This window comes from Emys orbicularis, chromosome 5 (assembly GCF_028017835.1).
Source record: "Emys orbicularis isolate rEmyOrb1 chromosome 5, rEmyOrb1.hap1, whole genome shotgun sequence".
Lineage (NCBI taxonomy): Eukaryota > Metazoa > Chordata > Testudines > Emydidae > Emys > Emys orbicularis.
In genome coordinates, this window is record NC_088687.1 from 57,145,080 (window position 1) to 57,168,930 (window position 23,851).

The 23,851-nt window shown below is 43.2% G+C and overlaps 2 protein-coding genes across 10 annotated transcripts in view; one reads left to right on the forward strand and one right to left on the reverse strand.

Moving 5' to 3' along the window:
• Positions 1-15,405, reverse strand: part of ANAPC10 (anaphase promoting complex subunit 10) — a 72,052-nt gene extending 56,647 nt beyond the window's left edge. For 4 of the 9 annotated variants that reach the window (XR_010561437.1, XR_010561438.1, XM_065404903.1 and 1 more), the window contains exons 1-4: positions 15,369-15,405; positions 6,738-6,858; positions 3,562-3,652; positions 2,564-2,684 (exon numbers count right to left, since the gene is read on the reverse strand). Coding sequence is in view for 7 of the 9 variants with exons in the window: in XM_065404903.1 (XP_065260975.1) it covers positions 2,564-2,684; positions 3,562-3,652; positions 6,738-6,852 (327 nt within the window). In the remaining 2 variants the exon portion in view is untranslated. The other 5 variants (XM_065404898.1, XM_065404900.1, XM_065404899.1 and 2 more) reach the window with 5 other exon arrangements.
• Positions 15,406-15,574: 169 nt separating this feature from the next.
• ABCE1 (ATP binding cassette subfamily E member 1) overlaps positions 15,575-23,851 on the forward strand; it is a 40,396-nt gene continuing 32,119 nt past the window's right edge. Inside the window, exon 1 of the mRNA XM_065404637.1 lies at positions 15,575-15,713. The gene's annotated coding sequence lies outside the window, so the exon portion shown is untranslated. The remainder of the gene's footprint in view (positions 15,714-23,851) is intronic.

Sequence of the window (23,851 nt, forward strand, 5' to 3'; positions counted from 1 at the left end):
GCTTGGTGAAGTGCAAAACAGGAGAGGAGGCCCCTGGTAAGTGGCTTTGATTTTGGGAATTGCTGAAGCGAGTTGTTGGGGGCAGGAGGGTTGCAGAAAGCAGGCTTGTGTCTGTATGATGAGCACACCACCACATGCCTAGTCTGAGCGGCAGAACAGGGTGTTGATTGATTCCCTCTTCACAGGAATCTGCCGCAGAGATCTCCACAAAACTCTCATGGAGATACTGGGCAATCTGCTGCCACAAGTTCTTTGGCAGACTTGCTTTGTTTTTTGCCCCATTAAGGGTAACTTTCCCAAGCCACTCTGCCATTGCGCCGGGGGAGAGGGGGAGAGGACACACACCATTGCTGCACACAGGCAAGCGGCATAAGGGCCAGGGTTTGAAAGCAATATTTATTTCATTAATTGAAAGCAAACAGAGCCCTACAAAGCAACAGGCAATTTTCTTAAACCTTCACAGTGCATCGTATGCACCAATCACAATTACCTCCTAGCATTACAAGCACTGCACTCCCGAGCATAGCAACAAATATTAGTGGCTTTCAGCTTCAAATTGCTGCCTCCAGGCATCCCTGATCTTTATGGCACCGTGCTGCACCCCTCTAATAGCCCTGGTCTCTGGCTGTTCAAATTCAGCCTCCAGACGCTGAGCCTCAGTGGTCCCGCCCTGAGTGAAGCTTTCACCCTTCCCTTCACAAATATTATGGAGTGTACAGCACGCGGCTATAAGCATAGGAATATTGTCATCGGCCAGGTCCAGCCTCCCATATAGGCAGCATCAGCGGGCCTTTAAATGGCTAAAAGCACACAACAGTCATTCTGCACTTGCTCAGCCTTTTGTCGAGCCGCTCCTTGCTGCTGTCAAGGTTCCCCATGTATGGCTTCATAAGCCATGTCACTAAAGGTTAGGCCGGGTCTCCCAGGATCACAAGGGACATTTCGACTTCCCCTACGGTGATCTTCTGGTCTGGGAAGAAAGTACCTGCTTGCAGCTTCCTGAAGAGGCCAGTGTTCCGAAAGATGCGTGCATCATGCACCTTTCTGGATCAGCCTGCGTTAATGTCCGTGAAATGCCCACGGTTATCCACAAGCGCCCAGAGAACCATAGAGAAATATCCCTTCAGATTAACGTACTCTGTGGCTAGGTCATCTGGTGCCAGAATTGGAATATGAGTGCCACCTATTCCCCCACACCCCGTTAGGGAAGCCCATTTGTGCAAAGCCATCCACAATGTCACGCACATTGCCCAGAGTCACGGTCTTTCAGAGCAAGTCCAACAGTCGACTTTCCCACTCCGAATTGATTAGCGACCGATCGGTAGCAGTCTGGAGTAGCCAGCTTCCACAGTGCAATCACCATGCACTTCTCCAACAACAGGGCAGCTCTCATTCTCGTGTCCTTGTGCTGAAGGGCTGGTGACAGTTCATCACACAGTCTCATGAATGTGGCTTTCCTCATCCGAAAGTTCTGCAGCCACTGCTCGTCATCCCAGACGTGCATCACAATGTGATCCCACCACTCCTCAGTGCTTGTTTCCCGAGCCCAAAAGCGGCATTCCACTGTGGTCAGCACCTCCGTGAACGCCAGAAGAAATCTCGTGTCGTAGCTACTATGCGTGGCGAGATCAATGTCACACTCCTCTTGCTTTTGTAGTTTAAGGAATAACTCCACTGCCACTCGTGACATTCAGTGAGAGCGAGCAGCATATTGGTCAACAGTGCGGGATCCATTCCTGCAGACCGAAGAGGCAGAGTGCACAGTACACAAACCCTTGAAAGATGACACCAAATGCAGACAAAAGGACAGGGATTGCTGTGATGCGAAGAAATGCATCACGGGTCATTGGGACAGGACCCAGGATGCCCCACAACCCCGTCCGCCTTCCCACAACAGTTAGTAGCAGAAGAGGAAGAGATGCTCTGTTGGATAGCTGCCCAGAATGCACTGGTCCGAATACCGATGCAAGTACTGCAAGTGTGAACACGGTATTGCGCAGGCAACTGACAGTGTGAACACACAACAGCATTTCCCTTCAGCATGCTCTGAGCGGCAATGTTGCTGCCGGCGCTATAGCTCTGCCAGTGTAGACATGCCCTTAGAGTTATAGAGCTTTATTATGAGGAGAATGTAAATAATGGCATTGGATATTGCTGGGATCTAATTTAGGGAAGTATTTACATATTCCAAGACTACAAGAAATTACCAAAATAAAAAACCCACATTCCCTGCAAAGGCAAAGCAAAGTTTCTGACAACATATAATGATGGCCCACTTGGTGGTAATGCATTGTCCCACTATGTGAAAGACCTGGGTTTAAGAGCAAACTCTTGCAACTCCTATCCCCAAAGCCAGTGACACATGGTGAAACATACAATTCTGAAAATAAATAAGGTCATGAAAAAATTATATACAAGTTTGCATTTGACATCTCACGTTTCTAATTTTCTCTGAAATTCTATTACTGCCGTAGAAATGGTGACAATGTCTTCTTAAAAAAAAAAAAAAAAAAAAAAAAAAAAAGATAAATCATAATTATCAGATGAAGAATCACTGACCTACCCGGATTTCCTGAAGGTTGTGGAAGTTATTTCCTACTCTGACAGAGATCTTGCTTGGGGTGTAGCTTTCATCAGATTTGTAGTCTGCATAAATACACAATGTCTTCACTGTTGTTTTTCTTCTGTAAGCGAGAAGCAGCAAAGGCTAAGTAAGCATCCTAAGGAAAAATTATCCAAGGAAGGGTTTCTTGAGATTTTGTCAAGAATGAGATTTAAATATTGTAAAACTTGATACAAAATGTGACACTGCTGATTTTAGGACCACTAATGCAGTAGCAGCTAGGAATTTACATATAATTTTTATAAAGTACATACATATAAAACAACTTACAATGAATAGCAAACTACACATGCCTACAGAAACATTAGCAACCACACTGTCAACACGTCAAACAAAAAAACCCAACACAACATAAAAATTAAACACAAGCCAATGCAAATATATCTTTCATCATGCACTATGGTGCCCTGTTAAGGAAAGCAGTTCTGTGAGGGAATCAACAGAGAACAAGACTCAATTGCAGAAGTCCTGACCTCAGTCTTGGGAGAAGTCAACCACGTTAATGGAGTGCAAGAGTCTTGTAGCCAGTCGTATCTGCTACAATGGAATACAGCATGAAAAGGTGTCCCAGCTTTAATTGGCAGTTAAATCAGGGCACTAAATATCATCACGCATATCTTGAACTGTAGCCAAAAGCAAACAGAAAACTAGTGCAGACATATCACCCTATCTTAGAGGCTGTGATACTGTAGAGATAACCCAGCACAGCACTCACCTGGCAATTGCTTAATTGGTCATTTGCTACAATAAAACTGTAAGAGCATTTATAAAACAGATTTTGCAAATGAAGTAATCTAACTGGCTCCTACCCATGTTACTAAGAGAGAGCTCAATTCTGCATTCCTTGTCAATCAGAATTTTGAATGCACTTTCATGAGAGTTGTAATCACAATTTATTAGCCTTATCATATGCAACAAATCACACAAATATTTAGTACCTAAACTGGATGTTCACCAAATGAGGCTGTGACCCATCAGATTGCCAGTAAGTTTCTAGATTATCATCTCGTAACTGGTCCACTCCGAAGCCTAATGGAAAGAAAAAGGTTTACAGTCTCCTGTATTGTGTTCCGTTGCTGCTGGTATTACACAAATCATTTCAGCAGGATGGCTACCATGACCCTTGTAACGCAAGTTCACACATGTGAGAAGTACTTCTAGCCATTCAAGTTTTCAGATCTCTTTATTAAGCAAAATGCATGCAGAAGAGCTTATTCTTATAAACCCAATCCCAAATTGTGCTGAGCATCCTCAACTCTTATTGAAGCCAATGGGAATTTAAAAAATTCAGCATATCCCTGAATTAAGTCCCAAATCTGCAGATTACTGTTCTATTTTTTCCAACATCCAGAATTGTGCTAAACCTTTTACAGAACATAATAAAAGAGGAGGTCTGTCTGGCAAAGACTATAAACAATATTGTAAAGTTCTATTTGCAAAACAGAACTTGGAACTCTTAGCCACAAGCTTCACTAAAACTCAGTGAGAGTTTAAAAAAAAAAAAATATGGTGTTAGTTGTCACTTCCATTCACATTTCCAAAGAAAGATGCCAGAATTCTGATAAACCAAGTAAGATCTGCAACAAAGATTAATGTAAAGCACTTGGCCCACTTTTGTTGTTAGAACTCTCCTTGTAAATTTCTGATATGTTCCCAGCTGTGCTCTGCAAGTATTTTGCAGACAGGCTCTTATATTCTGTAGTACTTTAAATGGGGGGTGGGGAGAAGATAATCTAATTTTAACATTATAATCAGTTAAAATATTTTTAAGGGATCCTTATATTTAAGGCCTTTTTTATTTGAAAAAGCCTGAAACACTCTGTAAAAGCAATAACACTTTAATAGTGCAGTTATACTGGATACCTGTGCTGCTTGGGAGGTGGAAGGTGTGTGGCCAGACTGCACCCAAAGTATGCTATTATGAAACACACAACACTTGATATGTTTTAACAAGCTGTAAGTGTCCTGGTTATTCGTGTTCTCTATCCCAAGGCTCCACCTTGAAAAGTAAGAGGATCTGACTAAGGAATAACCTCACTGGGGATATCCACTACAGTTCCTGTGGCTGTATTTGGGTTTAGAGTAAGACAGGAAGGTGCTATAGAAGAACAATTATTACGGTTATCCTTGGCCACTTTAACCTCCCTCCTTCATATTACTCTCCTCCTGGCCCCCGTATTTTGTTGTTTTATAAATACACCTCTACCCCGATATAACGCTGTCCTCGGGAGCCAAAAAATCTTACCGCGTTATAGGTGAAACCGCGTTATATTGAACTTGCTTTGATCCGCCGGAGCGTGCAGCTTTACCGCGTTATATCTGAATTCGTGTTATATCGGGTCGCGTTATATCGGGGTAGAGGTGTAGTAGGTATTTCTGAGGTAGTGGGCCAAAATTACTTTAAATTGTTGTTTATTATGGGTCTGATCCTAAAAACCCTGAGTGGAATAGTACCAATAAAGTCAAAGGGAGTACCCATGTAAATGAGTGACAACTACATGCATGAATGCTTACAGGATTGAGCTCTATACACGTATAATACACCAGATACAATTACATAAAGGAACCATTGTAAAACTAACATAAAACAGAATAGTTTGCCATGTTACTATACCTGATTTTTCAGGTCATTCATCTATTTTGTAATCAAAAGGCTAACCTTTACTTAATCATTATTTTAAGTAATGATAATATACTTTATAATAATAAAATGCCAGACAAACAACTTTAATACTTAACTATATAATATTTTTAAAAATAAAGAAACTTTACTCTTTTGGATAAGCTGTCTACTGAATGAAAGTACACAACTGGGAGACTCCTCAAGTACACGTTTCTCTGGCAATACTTTTATTCACTGACATTATCTCTTAAATGAAGGAAGTCTAAATCTTATGATTTTTGTTTTATACCAGTCATGATTATTTGTCCCTTACCATTGCCAACCCTTTGCTACTCTTTCCCTCTTTTACTGCCATTCAACCTATTAACTTCATCCCCTTTGCTACTCCCCCACATTAGCTACAGTTCAGTTAGTTAGTGTTAGTAGCTCCATCTGCAATAAATAGTGAATATTAATAATCCAAATCTAAAAGTACATTGTGTTAACCAAAACAGAAATATATATGTGGACATCAGATCAGGAATGCTCAACCTGAGCACAGTCTCATAACCTACAATGACCCCTGTTCCCACACCTGTTGAAAATTGATTTAATTATTTTCTGACAGATATCTATGTAGCAGGGACTTGAATATGTCCAACAAACACAATATGGTCAAAGAGCTACTCTTGCTTGGGAGACATATTCAAAACCATTGTATCTCCATTGAAGATTATTGTTTTATCTTGCTCATAGCATTTAGAGTACCGCACTATAATGGCACGCCTACCCTTAAGTGTTGCTGCTATGTCAGCTGGGGATAGTTTTTTTGTTTTTTTTAAATTACATAGCTATGTTGGCAAAAGCCCCAATGTTGACACAATAACACTGGCAAAATACACCTCTACCTCAATATAACACTGTCCTCGGGAACCAAAAAATCTTACCGCGTTATAGGTGAAACCGCGTTCTATCGAACTTGCTTTGATCCACCAGAGTGTGCAGCCCCCACCCCGGAGCACTGCTTTACCGCGTTATATCCGAATTTGTGTTATATCGGGTCGCGTTATATTGGGGTAGAGGTGTACTACTTTTGACAGTAGAGTTTATTTCATTCTCTGAACAGGTATAAGCTATACTTGGAAAAGCACATTTCTGCCAGAATAACTGTGTCTACACTAGGAGGGTTTTTTGGGTATAGCTATCCTAGCAAACTATTTCTACGTTAGACTAGACCCAAGTTATTTCTAATGGACTGTAATACAATGTATGCTTAATTCATTTTTATGTCACTTTTATGTATTCTTTATTCACTTGAAGAGAAGAAACAGAGGAAATAACAGTGATCATTTGCTGATTTATCTAGTTTATAAATTAATACTAGCTTATTTATGTGCAATTTCATCATCATACAATTTTAGCAAGGTCAAAAAGATTTTATTCTCCTCAAAGGAAAAAACCCTCCCTGAATTTCACAATTACTTGTTTGTTTTGTTGTGTTTTACAATTTACCTGGCTTACAGGACGAAAGGGACCAAACAGCTTGAGAGCCTATTTCCCGAACAGTACCAGTCCTTTCCAACTGCTTGGGATCAGCACCTGGTGGTGTCTTGTTAGGTGTGGTCATTTCCCACTAATAAAAGAAGAAAAGATGGAGCGTAAGATTATAAGGTACTCTCTCATGCTCATCTTGATGAGAAAAATAGATTTTGAGCCGCTCAGCTAAGAGTTTTACACTGTCAGTTCCTAGAAATACACATAAGAATAAGGTTTATTTCTTTAACAACCTTCATGGAGCATGCAAAAGTCTCATGTTCATAAGAATATTTATCAAATGCCATTTTATGTGCATTATCTGTCTCTTCATCTCTCTTGTTGAAGTTATTCCACTTTGTATAAAATACCTAAATAGTCACCGGGCCAGAGAACAAGAATGACTCTATTACATGTGGGAGGTGGGAGACCCAAGTTCAAGTCCCTGCTCCAATGAATATTTATACAAAGCCAAACAAAAGCTTCAAAAACAGGAGAGACGGAGAAACACACACCCCAGAATACCCTCTATGCCTGGGTCTCCCACATCTAGAGTAGAGATCTGAACCCAAGTCTCCCCTCTCCCAAGTGAGTGCCCTAACCACAGGGCTACACATTGTAAGGTGGGCACCACCACCATCTCCCCTACTTTGTGGAACTACCTTTTAAAAATACCTGGAAAGAAAATGTTTTGGTTGAATGATGTGTTTTGAAACAGACTTTTTCAATTTAGGGAAATTATTTGGAAGTTTTGTATTTGGTTTAGGTCAAACCGTATATGATTTTTTGGAACCATCAGCGAATCAAAAAATCAGTTGTTCGCCCAGCTCTACTAATGACCACAGTAATGACCCCTACTGGGTCAGACCAAGGGTCCATCTAGCCCAGTATCCTGTCTTCCGACAGTGGACAGTGCCAGGTGCCCCAGAGGGAATGAACAGAACAGGTAATCACCAAGTGATCCATCCCCTGTCGTTCATTCCCAGCTTCTGGCAAACAGAGGCTAGGGACATCATTCCTGGCCATCCTGGCTAATAGCCATTGATGGACCTATCCTCCATGAATTTATCTAGTTCTTTTTTGAAACCTGTTATGGTCTTGGCCTTCATAACATCCTCTGGCAAAGAGTTCCACAGGTTGACTGTGCATTGTGTGAAGAAATACTTCCTTTTGTTCGTTTTAAACCTGCTGCCTATTCATTTGGTGACCCCCTAGTTCTTGTGTTATGAGAAGTAGTAAACACCACTTCCTTATCTACTTTCTGTACACCAGTCATGATTTTATAGACCTCAATCATATCACCCCATGTCTCTTTTCCAAGCTGAAAAGTCCCAGTCTTATTAATCTCGCCTCATACGGAAGCCGTTCCATACCGCTAATAATTTTTGTTGCCCTTTTCTGAACCTTTTCCAATTCCAAGGTATCTGTTTTGAGATGGGGCGACCACATCTGCACGCAGTAGTTAAGATGTGGGCGTACCATGAATTTATATAGAGGCAACATGATATTTTCTGTCATATTATCTATCCTTTCTTAATTATTCCCAGCATTCTGTTCACTTTTTTGACTGCCACTGCACATTGAGTGGATGTTTTCAGAGAACTATCCACAAGGACTCCAAGATCACTTTCTTGAGCGGTAACGCCATCATTTTATATGTATAGTTGGGATTATGCTTTCCAATGTGCATTACTTTGCATTTATCAACATTAAACTTAATCTGCCATTTTGTTGCCCAGTCACCCAGTTTTGAGAGATCCTTTTGTAGCTCTTCACAGTCTGCCTGGGTTTTAACGGTCTTTAGTAATTTTGTATCATCTGCAAATTTTGCCACCTCACTGTTTACCCCTTTTTCCAGATCATTTATGAACATGTTGAATAGGACTGGTCCCAGAACAGACCCCTGGGGGACACCATTATTTACCTCTCTCTATTCTGAAAACTGACCATTTATACCTACCCTTTATTTCCTATCTTTCAACCAGTTACCAATCCATGAGAGGACCTTCCCTCTTATCCCATGGCAGCTTACTTTGCGTAAGAGCCTTTGGTGAGGGACCTTGTCAAAGGCTTTCTGAAAATATAAGTTCACTATATCCACTGATACATGCAAGGCTGTGCATGAAATGGCACATTTGCAGCTGCCTTGTTATCTACACATACTGAACAGGTACTTATTCGCCCCCATCACTATAGTATCTGAACTCACAATCTTTAATCTATTTATCCTCAACATCCCAGTGAGGTAGGGAATTGCTATTAACCCTAATTTACAGATAGGTCAGAGACAGGAAGTGACTTGCCCAAGATTACACAGCAAGTCTGTTGCAGAGGATGGAACTGAAGAAGCCAGGTCTCTCAAGTCTTAAGCTAATGCCCTGTGATTCCACTCTCTCACTCTCTCACACACACACACACACACACACACACACACACACCCCTTTCAACTTTTATCTGTTTTAATTGCTTCCTTTTCCCTCATGTTAAATTTTATTGTAGTTCAATTCCCTCAAACGTTCCTATATTAGATACTAATGCTCACCAACAGATCAAACGATTATATTACCTGTTTTTTAACTTTGTCATTATTTGTTTAAAACAGCTACTTTAAAAGTAATATCTAGTTTTTCCCTACTGCTTCAGTAACCATAACAATTTTAAGAATCATTTGCTGGAATTAATTATCCAATTATAGCATAATGGAAAAAAATTGACGGAGACCTTTAAATTGCATTAATTACCATCACTGGAATAATTTTTAATCTAATGAAAGCAAAAAAAATTTCCAATTCCTCAGATCTTGTTTCCAAATTGTTTGATGTTTTGAAGATTTTAGCCAGTCCTGAAGAATTACAGGATATCTGTGGTCTGCGACCAATAGTTTTTCTTTTTACTAATCATAAATTGAATTTTTGATTCTTACACATTGATGGAAGAGAGAAGTTTTTCCTGGCTTCATGAATCTTGAATAATGTACTGTCTACTAACTAGACCAAGGTCACAGAACATTTAGTTGCTTGTGTCACGGCAAAAAATATAGTAGATGAAATTTTAAATACACTTTGCAGATTCTCACATTTATACAGAGACCAACCTTGCCACTCTCTCCCACCTAGTCACAATTAATGTAACAGTTTGGGACACAACACATCTTCGCTCCACCAAAGAAAATTATATCAGTGTACTCCAATTTACAAGAGCTATTATCATGTTAGCTTTAAACATAGTCTCTAACAAAACCTCACATTCTTAATTTTTTTAATAATAAGTTCCCTTCTTGAAGTAAAAGGAAACCCCATAGTTTCCACAGGCAAATCTCCACTTGTACAGATACCTTTGCTTTTCCTTCCAGTGGTCATGTTTTCTGTTTAAAAGTGAGCTATAAACCCCTTAAACAAGCAGAAGAAATCACTTTGCAAATGTGGACTATTTCAAGGAGATGGATAAACATATTCCAGACACTCATTCATTCTAGAGACTTTCCAGCAGAATTCTAAAGTACGGTATTTAAAAATCACTTCTTCCTGAAATTTTCCCAGAGTTTGTTGTTGATGTCTGAAAATACATTACAATCTCAAAGCCACAACTTTGAAATTTCTCACAAGACTCAGACTACAGAAAACCCCAAAACAAGGTAACATTGAAAACTAAAAAAGCAATTATTTGGCTATATTTTCATAAGAATTTATGTTTATCATCTACTGTGGCCCTGACCTAGCAAAGGCATACTTTACACATTGTGAGTAGTCCCATTGACTTTGGCCTTGGCTACACTTGCGAGTTACAGCACTGTAAAGCCACCCCCAGCGCTGTAACTCACTCCCCGTCCACACTGGCAAGGCATTTGCAGCGCTGTATCTCCGGGGTTGCAGCGCTGCATGTACTCCACCTCCCTGAGAGGAATAGCGAGTATTGTGCTGCCGCTGCAGCGCTGCGGTGCCAGTGTGGCCGCCCAATGCACTGTGAATGGCCTCCAGAATTATTCGGCAGTATCCCACAATGCCTGTTCTAGCCACTCTGGTCATCAGTTCAAACTCTACTGCCCTGGCCTCAGGTAACCAACCATGTGACCCACCCTTTACATTCCCGGGAATTTTAAAAATCCCCTTCCTGTTTGCTCAGCCCGGCGTGGCATGGAGTGCTATCAGCGAATCTTTCCAGGTGACCATGCCTCCACGCGCCAAGCGAGCCCCAGCATGGAGCAATGGCGAGTTGCTGGACCTCATCAGTGTTTGGGGGGAGGAAGCTGTACAGTCCCAGCTGCGCTCCAGCCGTAGAAATTATGATACCTTCGGGAAGGTATCAAAGGACATGATGGAAAGGGGCCATGACCGGGACGCCCTGCAGTGCAGGATTAAAGTGAAGGAGCTGCGGAGTGCTGCACAGAAACTGTTGAAAGATGGCGCCAAAGGTGGACGGAAACAAAGGGATTTCTGGGATGTGAAGCGATGCATCACGGGGCGTTGGGACAGGACCCAGAATGCCCCGCACCTACGCCCCCTTCCCACAACCCACGGCGCCAGAATGGGAAGAGGTGCTCTGTGGGTTAGCTGCCCATAATGCACCGCTCCCAATAGCGCTGCAATTGCCGCAAATGTGGCCACGACAGCGCGCTGGGCAGCTGTCAGTGTGGACAGACTGCAGCGCTTTCCCTACTCAGCTGCACGAAGTCAGGTTTAACTCACAGCGCTGTACATCTGCAAGTGTAGCCAAGGCCTTTGATGCATAAGTCTTGGCAGGATTGGAGCATGAAAAGTCAGACACAACTTCTATTTTCCCCCCTGCCCCCCCATCTCCCCTCCAGATCTGCTACAGCCCTTTCCAGCTCCTAATCCTATATATCTTGACATCTTTATGAAGAGAGGACTGCAGAATATAAAATTCCAAGTTGCTTAAAATACAATGCAAGAATATGCAGAAAGATAGGACCAAGAAAGCTTTACCATTTACTCAGACAAGAGGTATGGGTGAATTGCTCAGGTACAATTATCCTAAACTTCTGAGGTATGGGTGTTCAGCACCCTAAGTGAAAAAGAATTAACACCCAATACAGATCTAAAGCATATTGTGAAAGATCAAAGGTTTTTCTGCAACCACCAGGATACTAAAGATTGGTTGTCTGAAAAACAATTGATGCCCAAGCCTCCCAATAACACTTGGTAAAAGTCTCAAAAAAGACTCTCTACATTTTCAACCAATAAGTATGATATTTGCAGTGACAATGAGGAAGATTTTGATCAAACATATTTTACACAAGGGGTTCTGAAGAGAGACATCAAATTTACAAAAGCAATTAAAGATTTCAAAGCAGGATTATCAGATGATAGTACAATGGCAATATTGTTGCATTCTCAGTAAAGATCTGGCTTGATCTAATTAATAAAGAACTGGAGCCACACAAGTATAAAATATAAAATAATAGCCATTCAGAGAAGCTATGGAACTTTTCCCAAAACTAAGCCAGCATGATTGACCCCAAATACAAAGGTTAGGGTCAGAAAATGAAGAAGAGGCTAAAATGTGGCCATTGCAATATAAACCTGAATGACTTCCCTTCTAGCACAAAGGGTTGTTGAAGACCCAGATGTCCAAATCTAGGATTGCAAAAGAGATTGCCACAGTCCACTGCACTAAAATGGTGAGAAAATATACAGGAAAATCATTGACAATAGAATGGCTGAATTCAGAATGTTGTCACTTTTTATGAGCTGCATTCTGTCCAACCAGTTCAGCATCTATACAGCACATTTTTAATCACATTCTGATTGGTTTGTTTGGAGCTTCATAATAGGGTAGGTGCCAGAAAAGTAATCAAGTGGTAAGAGCACATTAGTGTGTAAAGGCAAATACAAAAGAGTTGTAGGCCTGCAAAGTGAAAACTTGATTAATGGGTTCTTGTATTTTATTTACAGATTTGCAAGTTATTCATTGTGAGTAATGTGCGTCTATTTCTGAATAATAAATATGCTTACCAAGTGATGTTTTCAGATCAAATGTTTTAAGAAACCATCATAATTCTTTTGGGGTGAGGGAAAATAGCAAGGTAAGAGTAATTTCCACTTTTTTCTTCCCTGGGTTATGGAAAAATCACAATTAATCTGGCTGAAAATCTCTTCCTCTCCTCTCCCTGTATGGCTCAGACCTTAGCAAAAGGGAGGAGGGGAATGCTTCCAGCTGAAATTTCTAGGGAGGCATCTTCTCCATCTAGCAAACCCCTAATACCACCAGATCATCTTTAAGTTTCTAGTGATAGCATTACAACCTTGAAATTTAACAATTTAGCTTCTAAATGGCATTAAGCTGTACATAAAAGGATTTGTTCCGTACAACACCACCCCCTCCACCTCTCATTTCCTCCCTTTGTGCTATTCCACAGCAACCTGATGGCAACACAATTCACCGGGGGAAAAAACAACAAGGAGTCTGGTGGCACCTTAAAGACTAACAGATTTATTTGGGCATAAGCTTTCGTGGGTAAAAAAAAAAAAAAAGTTTTTACCCACGAAAGCTTATGCCCAAATAAATCTGTTAGTCTTTAAGGTGTCACCAGACTCCTTGTTGTTTTTGTAGATACAGACTAACACGGCTACCCCCGATACTTGACACCGGGGGAAAGACACCTCGGTGTACTCTTGGCCAAGACTAAGAAGGGTATGTATTTTCCAGAAACTTGTAACGTCTAAGGAGAGGGCTGAAGGGTAAAGGAGTTCTCTTCTCTTTGGGATGTCTCCATGAAGTTACCCAAACAGCAGTAATCTTAATAAATATGAGATTTATTAACAAAGAAAATGGAATTAAAATAAAATGAATGGCTTAACATATCTAGACTTATACTTTTCATAAGATAAACTATATAAGGCATTCTTAGCTTAGCTACAGAGGACAAAGGAAAAAAAAGGAAAGAATACTTTGACTACTCTAGTCTGCCCATCAGACCATACTGCTGTCTACAGACAGATGCATCTCTCTTGATACTCATTGTCAAGCCCCAATCAGATATAGGGATACTAACTGTTTTCCCAAATAATTTTCTCCTCTTACAACCCCATCCCAACCCACAGTTTTGAACTCACTGCTTTCTCCAAGAGTTTGTCTACACACTGCTTTTATACTACTTCAAATACATTAGTTTGAAACCTATATAAAGTGGTTCAACCATCTAGTGTTGACACAGTTATATCATTATGCAGTGCTTATACCACTATGGTTTATTCCCCTAAACGTAAAGGAATAAGCTATACTGCTGTAATTGCTTGTACATTAGGGGTTGTACCAATAATTATTTTGGTTAAAATTAAATACATACACTCCTGACCAAAACTTAAAATCAGTGCAAGAATTGCAAACTTGTATTAGGCCTAAGAGATAGGCCACTGAAAACAAAGGGATCACGTACACTGCCCTGTAGTTTGGACTACCTTGATGTGAATAGCAGTGCATACCAAAGTGCTGCACTGTAACTCCCCTGTGTGGAAGCAAACTGAAAGGTTTCTAGTACAGTCCTCCTCAAAAAGGACTATGTTAATATGAACTAGGAGCCTTTTAGTTCATGCCTGCAGCATTCCACACAGGGAAGTTACACTTTGTTGTGCACTGCTGTTCACTGTAGTTTCAACTGAGGGGCAGCAGAGACATAGCAAAAATCTCATTAACAACAATTCACAATAGTCTCTCTAAAGGCTTAACAACCTAGCACAGATACCAGTTTTGAGGGACCACTCTGGCCAGTCATATCTAGTTTAGGTCAGGCTTTTTTACAACTCCACCAAGATACTATTTACTTTACTAAAAAATATAATTATGGGCGGGTCCCCAGGCCCTCCATCACATTCATGATAAGGGGATTTGAAATTAAATAGTTTAGCCAATCTTCAAGCCATATCAGGTTTGCGGATTCCTGACAGCCTGACCATGTTTCGCTCCTACACGCAATCTGGCAAAGTTACTAAGATAAAAACTACGCCACATTTTGGGAAGTGTAAAAATAGTACCAATATACAAAATAAACCCCTAAATCTAGTCAACACAGCCAATTAACTGTATCCAAACTCAGCTCTGCAAAGGGAGCGGGGAGGGGCAGTTTGTTCAGGTGGTGTAACCAGAGTCGCATACTTTTGGCTTAAGAGAGAGGACTGATACGTAGATACAGACTTTCTGACCCTAACCCCATGTCAGTGGTTTATGAAATATAAGGGTCCCCTCAGAGCGGAGTCTGACACACCGAGAGGTGCACCTAGCAAAAGCCACCCTGTACGGGGGTGCTTGCTGGCGGATCCGAGAAAGGCCTGAACGAGCCATGGAGAAGGGGCTTCGCTCTCACTCCAGTCAGCGGGTTCTCAGGCCGGCGGCCCCGTGCGGGGAAGCGGGCACTGCCCGTACCTGTGCAGTAGCCAGGCAGAGGCGCAGGTGCCGGCTGTGGCGGTGCCAGGTCTCAGCACCACCAGGGCCCCTGAGAAACCAGGAGCGATGAATTCACCTTCTAAACAGAGACTCTCGGGGCTCGGGCCACCAGCTGCCACCGCTCCCTGCTGGGCCCGCCCCTTGCTACGGAGCGGGAGGGGGAATATGGGAGACAATCTGCCCGGAGGAGAAGGAGAAGGGGACACTCACGTTACAGCCGCCCCGCCCACTCCGCAGCTCACTTTCCGCTCCGTCCCCCAGCGATGACGTTACACAACAGACGCGTCCTGAAGCGTCTCCGAAACTATCTTAGCCACGCCCTTGCCCTGAGGCGTCGCGCTCTTTTAGCGCCCACCTGTTCTCTATGGTGAGCGTCTCTTCCCCTTCCTCCTCGCGTCTCTATGGTTAGTAGCTCTAGCTCCGCTCTGGGGGTGGCGGCCATTTTGGCCGGGTGGCAGTAGGAGCACGTTGTGTGTCTGCCTGCGAGTGACGGGACCAGGCTAGTCCCCTACCCACCTACTCGCCCTGGCCGTTTGGTTTCCTTCCCGCCCTCCGGTAAGTGGAGTCAATAGTGGGGTTGGGGGGTGCGGCACGAGTCCTGGGGAGACCCATTCCCCGGCCAGGGCCAGGCGGCGCCGGCGAATCCTTGCACCAGCTGGTACCGTCGAGAGGCGCCGCGTCTACGACAGAGCAGGAACAACCCCCGAGCGGGGTCCGGCCGCCGCCTGGCTCTCCCCGGGGGGGGCTCATGTCTACGCGATAGCCCCGTCGCCGGGTGCTGTTAGTAGAGCTTCTCCCTTAGCCCGGGAGGGGTGCGAGGCCCGGCCCCCTCCTAGGGTGACCAGATGTCCCGATTTTATAGGGACAGTCCCGATTTTGGGATCTTTTTTTTTATATAGGCTCCTATTGCCCCCCACCCCCTGTCCCGATTTTTCACACTTGCTGTCTGGTCACCCTCCCTCTGCTGTTTAGCGCCCCCACCCAGTTGCTGCGGTATTGGGGCCCAGATCCCCCCCCCCTTCGGTACTGAATGTGTATGGGGGCACCAAACACGCAGCTCCATTGGCTTGTCAGACCATAGCCTCCCCAGTGGCAACACTGGGTTTCCCCCACACACACTCTTGTTGGGTGATAGACCCCCCCCCACCTACTCTGCCACGGGGAGAGGCCCCGATGCCCCAGTTTGCATCTGGTGGTGCCTTTGGCAAGGTGAGTCAATCTCTGTGTGCTCTAGTTTCCCCATCTGTAGAATGGACACTAATAGTCACATCAGGCTGTTGTGGTGAGAATGAGTTGATGTTTGTAAAGTTTACTTGGATGGTAAGTGGACTGCAGAGAAGTGCAAAGGATTATTTTTACTGTTGCCTGGCTATCATAAGGGCAATATTCACATAGGAAACTGGTTTGTCTTTTTCCACATGCTGTATCATTTGTGCCAGACCTCTCTATTAGGGGAGGTTGTCCCTATATTTTACAAGTAAATTTTTAGAGCCCTAGCTAAATGTCTAGTAGGAAGCTTTCCTTGCTGGGATGGTGTTTACCTGCAGAGCTATCAATTTTTGCAGAATGTGCATTTTTATTTTATTTTAAATTCTAGGACTTGTGGTTGTGAAGATAACTTTTTGATGTGACAGGTTTCAGAGTAGCAGCCATGTTAGTTTGTATCCGCAAAAAGAACAGGAGTACTTGTGGCGACTTAGAGACTGTTCTTTTTTTTGATGTGAACTGATATTGTGCTGTCTGCCCACAGACCTGGCTCATCATAGCTTTGCCATGCACCAGCAGCAGAATGAAATTGACAGCTATGTCAATTTCATTCTGCTGCTGTTGAAATCAGCAATAAAGGTAGATTCTGCAGGAACTCCATCTTAAAGGAGAGACTATCATATGTTTTGTTTCCTGTAAAAGCCAAAAATCTCTAAAATGAGGAAAAAGGAGAGAAATCCTCTTTATGGGTGCATACACTCAAGGAGGAAAGATGTATTAACTAACAGAAGGTAAGAACATAGCATAAAATCCAAGCAAACAAAAGGCATTTGTAGTTTTCAGTGTTAATATTAGTTAGTGGGGAGATTAGTGTTTACCTCTACATGCTAACGTGTTAATACTACAACTCCCTTTTTCCCCCGCTATAATTTTATGTTGTGGTGTCTAACACAAGGTAAGAACACACCCTTTTCCCCAGTGAAGACAAGGCCTGGCAGTAGTAAAGGGTGGGGGCTTCAAATTTATACAATACCTTATAGCCAGAGATTGTTATGAAAGATGGAGATCTGCCAAGCATGGTCCAGCACCCTAAGTAAGAAAGAGAGCAGTGAGATTCTTACCAACAATAGGGAAAGGCTTTGCTCCAGGACCTTTTAAAAGTGCTGTCTTATGCATCTTTAGCATATTTAGTCCTCTGATGTGTAGTTGTCTGGTAAGTCTTTTGATTCTGACATTACATTCATCACTCTTTTAATTCAAACTCTTAGTCCAAAGGAGTTAAAATGTGTCTCTCTTTTCTCCCCAAATGTATCTCTTTATAGCTTTCCTGTGCTAGCAGATATCACAATATATATATTCATCTCCTTTCCCATTCTAAGGAAATATTTGAGGATGAGGCTTCTTACATTGTATATTTTGTTGGTGTATGAATGAGTCACAATTCCTATTGTTCAACACTATTTAACATGTCCATCCATATTTCTATTTCAATGTTATTTGACAATGTGATGCTACTTTCCAGTAAACAGAAAGTTGTTAACCCTTAGCCTTGAGTTCTTTGCTTCCATATGCAGAACGTGCCTCATGAGCAGTCTGTTAAGATTAAACTTAGGGCATGTCTACACTGGCAGTTTTATCGCACAGGGAGTTACAGCGCTGCTCAGAAAGCACTGAAGGGAAACAGCTGTTCTGTGTTGATACTGTCAGCTGCCTGCGCAACAGCGTGTTCACACTTGTGGCATTTGCAGCAGTATTCGGAGCGGTGCACTCTGGGCAGCTATCCCACAAACCACCTTTTTCTCTTCTGCTGCTAAGACTTGTGGGAAAGCGAAGGGGGTTGCAGGGCATCCCAGCAATCCCTGTGCTTCCGTCTGCCTTTGGCGCCATATTTCAACGGTTTGTGTACTGCGCGCCCTGCCTCTTCAGGCTGCAGGAATGGATCCCGCACTGTTGACCAGTATGCTGCTTGCTCTGACCAACACGTCACTAGTGGCAGTGGAGTTATTCCTTAAACTACAAAAGCAAGAGGAGTGTGACATAGATCTCGCCATGCGTAGTAGCTACGACATGAGATTGCTTGTGGCATTCACAGAGGTGCTGACCACAGTGGAACGCTGCTTTTGGGCTCGGGAAACAAGCACTGAGTGGTGGGATCACATTGTGATGTATGTCTGGGATGACGAGCAGTGGCTGCAGAATTTTTGGATGAGGAAAGCCACATTCATGAGACTGTGTAATGAGCTCTCCCCTCCCTGCAGCGCAAGGACACGAGAACAAGAGGCGCCCTGCCGTTGGAGAAGTGCATGGTGATTGCACTGTGGAAGCTAGCTACTCCAGACAACTACCGATCGGTTGCTAATCAGTTCGGAGTGGGAAAGTTTACCGTTGGAGTCGTGTTGACAGAAGTGTGCAGGGCCATTAATCCCATCCAGCTCCGAAAGACCATGACTCTGGGCAACGTGCATGACATTGTAGATGACATTGTACAAATGGGTTTCCCTAACTGCGGAGGGGTGATGGATGTCACACACATTCCTTTTCTGGCACCAGACTACCTAGCCACCGAGTACATTAATCGCAAGGGGTATTTCTCAATGGTTCTCCAGGCACTTGTGGATAACTGTGGGCGATTCACAGACATTAACACAGGCTGGTCCAGAAAGGTGCATGACGCACACATCTTTCGGAACACTGGCCTCTTCAGGAAGCTGCAAGCAGGTACTTTCTTTCCGGACTAGAAGATCACCGTAGGGGTTCTCAACATGGGGGTCGGGACCCCTCAGGGGGTCACGAGGTTATTACATGGGGGGTCGCGAGCTGTCAGCTTCCACCACAAACCCCGCTTTGCCTCCAGCATTTATAATGGTGTTAAATATATAAAAAGGTGTTTTTAATTTATTAAGGGGGTCGCACTCAGAGGCTTGCTATGTGAAAGGGGTCACTAGTACAAAAGTTTGAGAACCACTGCCAAAGGGAAGTCGAAATGCCCATTGTGATCCTGGGAGACCCCGCTTACCCCTTAATGCTGTGGCTTATGAAGCCATACATGGGGCAACTTGACAGCAGCAAGGAGCGGTTCAACAACAGGCTGACCAAGTGCAGAATGACTGTTGAGTGTGCTTTTGGCCATTTAAAAGCCTGCTGGTGCTGCCTCTGTGGGAAGCTGGACCTGGCTGATGACAATATTCCTATGCTTATAGCCGCGTGCTGTACACCCTATAATATTTGTGAAGGGAAGGGTGAAAGCTTCACTCAGGGATGGATCGCAGAGGCTCAGCGCCTGGAGGCTGAGTTTGAACGGCCAGAGACCAGGGCTATTAGAGGGGCATAGTGCGGGGTCATAAGGATCAGGGATGCCTTGAGGCAGCAATCTGAAGCTGAAAGACACTAATATTTGTTGCTATGCTCGGGAGTGCAGTGCTTGTAATGCCAGGAGATGATTGGTGCATGTGATGCAATATGTGGGTTTAACATAATTGTATGTTGCTTTGCAGTGCTCTTTTTGCTTTCAATTAATAGAATAAAGATTGCTTTCAAACCAACTCAATTCTTGTATTAAAAGACAACTGGAGGAGAGAGTCAAACAAAAAAATCAGCAGCAGTGAGGGGGATGGGGGAAGGTCCGAGGAGGAGGAGGGGTCCCGGGATAGCGTGCAATGCAGTGGGTACTGTACTTCAGCAGGACCAAACTGCAGAGGGATGGGTGTTGAGTGCAGTGATTAGTGGGAGTCTGCAGTGCTGGACTGTGAGGGGGGAACAGTGGAATGCCATGCGTACAGACTGGAGCCAGGAGGTTGATAAGTGTCTTGGTGGTGTCTGGGGGGCGCATGGGAAAGAGTTTTGCGACAGCGGCTGCAGGGAAGGGTGGGCACGGAGCTGCTTGGTTTGAAGAGCTAGTATCGCCTGCAGCGTGTCCCCTTTGCACTCCATAACCTTTAAGAGCCGCTCCGTGGCTTCATTCTGGCGTGCCGCGTTCTCCTTTCGGTCGCTCTTCTTGCTGTCCCGCCACTCCTTCAATTCCTGTTTCTCGGCAGTGGAGTGCATCATAACATCACGCAGAAAGTCCTTCTTAGTTCTTGGCCGCTTTCTAATTCTGCACAGCCGTTCAGCCGGCAATAATAAAGAGGGAGGCTGGGCTCCCAAGGTTCTCTGTGAAGTTTAAACGCAACATTTTACGGAAGCAGTATTGTTTGCAACACAGGGAACACTGATTCAGTGATTTAAAACACAGCCAGTACTCACATACCTGTCACTAACTGGCTCACCCCAGGCAAGCAACAAGAGCCACAAGACCCCTAAAATAGTGAGTAGCCGCAGGGGCAAGATAAATTGCTCTTCCTGGACCCTGCTGTACACTGGCCATGTGGTTCTTGGGGAGAGCCAGCACTGTAGGGGTGGGGTGGGGGGCTGATAATCATTCCTGTCCCACACTTTCCACAGGATGCGATCATTATGGAAGATATCTTGCTGCTGAGGGTGAGCAGGGAATCAAGGGAGGGTCTTCTCCAAGAATTCGGCTTCTGCCCTGGCCCCTATGCGGCTCGCCTGTGTGCAGCAATGGTTCTTCCTCCATCCATCCCCCCCTCCCCCTCCAATGGCACAGTGGTGCGGGAAATTTACCGTTAATGGGGCAAGAAACAAAGCAGTTCTGCCGAAGAATCTGTGGCAGTGGATTGCCCAGTCCATGAGAGTTTCGTGGAGATCTCTGGGAGATTCCCATAAAGTGAGGGAGTCGATCAACAGCCTGTTCCGCCGCTCAGACTAGGCATGCGGTGGGAGACAAGTCTGCTTTCTGCAACCCTCCTGCCCCAAACAACTTTCTTCAGTGATTCCCAAAATCAGATCTATGTACCAGGGGCCTCCTCTCCTGTTTGCACTTTGCCAATCTCCGACAGCTATGACTGGCTAGCCTCCTCCAGGGTAGAAAAGAGCTCCTGGCTGCATGCATCTCTGATCTCCGAGTCATCCTCTGTCTCTGGGAATCCCTCTCATCCACATCCTCGTCCAAGATTTCCTCCTCCTCCTGGCTCTGTCCACTTTCGACTGGCACACGAGCCACCAAAGTATCCACAGTGGTCTTCGCAGTGGAGGTGGGGTCGCCGCCGAGTATCATGTCCAGCTCTTTGTAGAACCGGCAGCTTGTGGGCGCAGCACTGGAGCGGCAGTTTGCCTCCCGCGCTTTGTGGTAGGCGTTCCGCAGCTCCTTCACTTTGACCCTGCACTGCAATGTGTCCCGGTCATGGCCCCTTTCTGTCACGCATCGTGAAATCTGTCCATAGGTATAATTCCTATGTCTGGAGCGCAGCTGGGACTGGACAGCCTCCTCTCCCCAAATGCTGATGAGGTCCAACAGCTCGGCATTTATGGGGTGTGGATTACAGTTGGTCACCTGAGGGCAGGGTAGTAGAGTTTAAACCAATGACCAGAGAGGTGAGAACAGGCATTGTGGGACACCTCCCGGCGGCTAATCACAGCGCTGTAATCGACCAGGGTGTCTACACTGGCACCGCAACACTGTAGCCCCAGCGCAGAAAGCTGTACACCTCTCGTTGGGGTGTTTTGTGTTTTTTTGAAGTGTTACAACTGCGCAGTTTCTGCCACTAAGTGGCTTGGCAGTGTGTACACGTCAGGCGTCACAGCGCAGAAAGCTGCTTTACCGCGCAGAAACTTGCCAGTGTAGACAGGGCCTAAGAAACAGAACTTTGGGCTGGTCTAAACACAGTTTTTTGTATTGCTTTAACTATAATAATGGTTTAGAAACCAATATAGTTAAAGCAGTACAAAAACTGTGCGTAGACCAGCCCTTAATATTCATTCCTTTCATACATTTTTGGATTTTTAGTACATACCGATACTTCTGGCTTTTGTCAATATAATGTTCATTCACATATTGACAACTGGTTCTATATGTATTTTACTATTTTATAAATTAATTTTGTCAGGTATTCTAATTTTAAAATTGTCTTGATAGTCTTATCAATATATGTGGGGTTATCAAGTTTGGTTCATTAGTTTTATTATTGAAACATGTTTCTTGAACATTATTTGTTTTCTAAAAGTAAATACGAAGTCTTTTTACTAGTTAGTGCTTTTAAAATATGATTTGTTGAACACTTCATCTGCTTTTTGCAAAGTAAATGTTTTTAATACGTGGTGAGTTCTGAATACAGATGTTTACTTTTTAATATAATTGTATTGTCCTGTCTTCATTCCATTTTCTGTCTTAACTAACAGTTGCATATTCCTCTACATATTTATAGTAAATTGCACTTTACATAGTAATTCAGCATGCTGTTGCACCTTTTTTCCTCTTTGCAGTTGATTGTATTAAGTCTTTTATGGTAATTTGCTCATATCTAGATCCAGCACATGTAAAAATTATGGATGATCCAAATTCTAGTAAACTAAGGGTTTTTTTTGTTTTTGTTTTTTTGCTTTTTAAGTATTACAGTATAATGGAGTTATTGTTTGTTTTTTCCATAAATTCTTGCAGGATAAAGTGTTTTGCTTATATTTTGAGAAGAAAATGTTTTTTTGTTTGGTCAAAGATTCCAAAAGGAGTTGGAGCTAAGAGCCTTATGAGAGTTGCTCAAATATGCCTAGATATGCACTTTACTGCTAGCATTTTGTGTGCTTTACAATTTTTAGACACACACTTTAGAAATCATGTTAGACAATTTTGACTTGAAATGAATATGGTTTGCCAAGATCTTAAATGCTTTGTCAGACATAGTCATTTTCTCTTTAGCAGTATAGTTTGATTCACCTCTCATCATCGTAATCTTCTGGTAAACATTCTTGAGGTTGCCTTTCAAATGGAATTTACTAATCCAAATAATTTTAATTATTCTGTGGTTAGTAAAACTTGAATTGGTAGAGTACTTTTCTGTTTTCTGAGCCACCTAAACAAATTGAAAGAAGCAATATTGACTATAAATTAGATGCTTCTAAATGCTGGTTGTTTCCACAGTATTTATTAATTATACTTAACATTTTCATGTAACAAATTATGCTGTTGAGTAGGCTTGAGAGCTCTAAAATTTCAGCCTTGAGCCCAAACGACCTTTCTCAAGATGTATAGGACTTTCCAGTTAAATCCAACCAAAATAAGTGTATTTAGTAACTGTACATAAAAATTCTTGGCTCAGTTTGTTGTATGAAGATGTTACTTAGGGTGTCCAGAGCTGTGAATCACAAGTAAAAGTTGAATGTGTCGCTGCTCAGTCCTCATGGCTGATGTCATTATGGCTGGGAGGAGTGGGGGATGCTACTGTGAGTCAACAAAGGGAGCACACAATGTCGTTGTTTTTTCTCTACTGGGATTGATTGATTAAGTCTATAGGGGGCCTGAATAAACACTGGCATATCCATTATGATGCACAGTGGAAACACTTCTCTCTGGGGTCCCTACAGAGAGTATGTGAATTGGTAAATAAGTTTGTTCGGTAGTGTTATAGTAAAGATCAAATTTGATGTTGACACTTAAC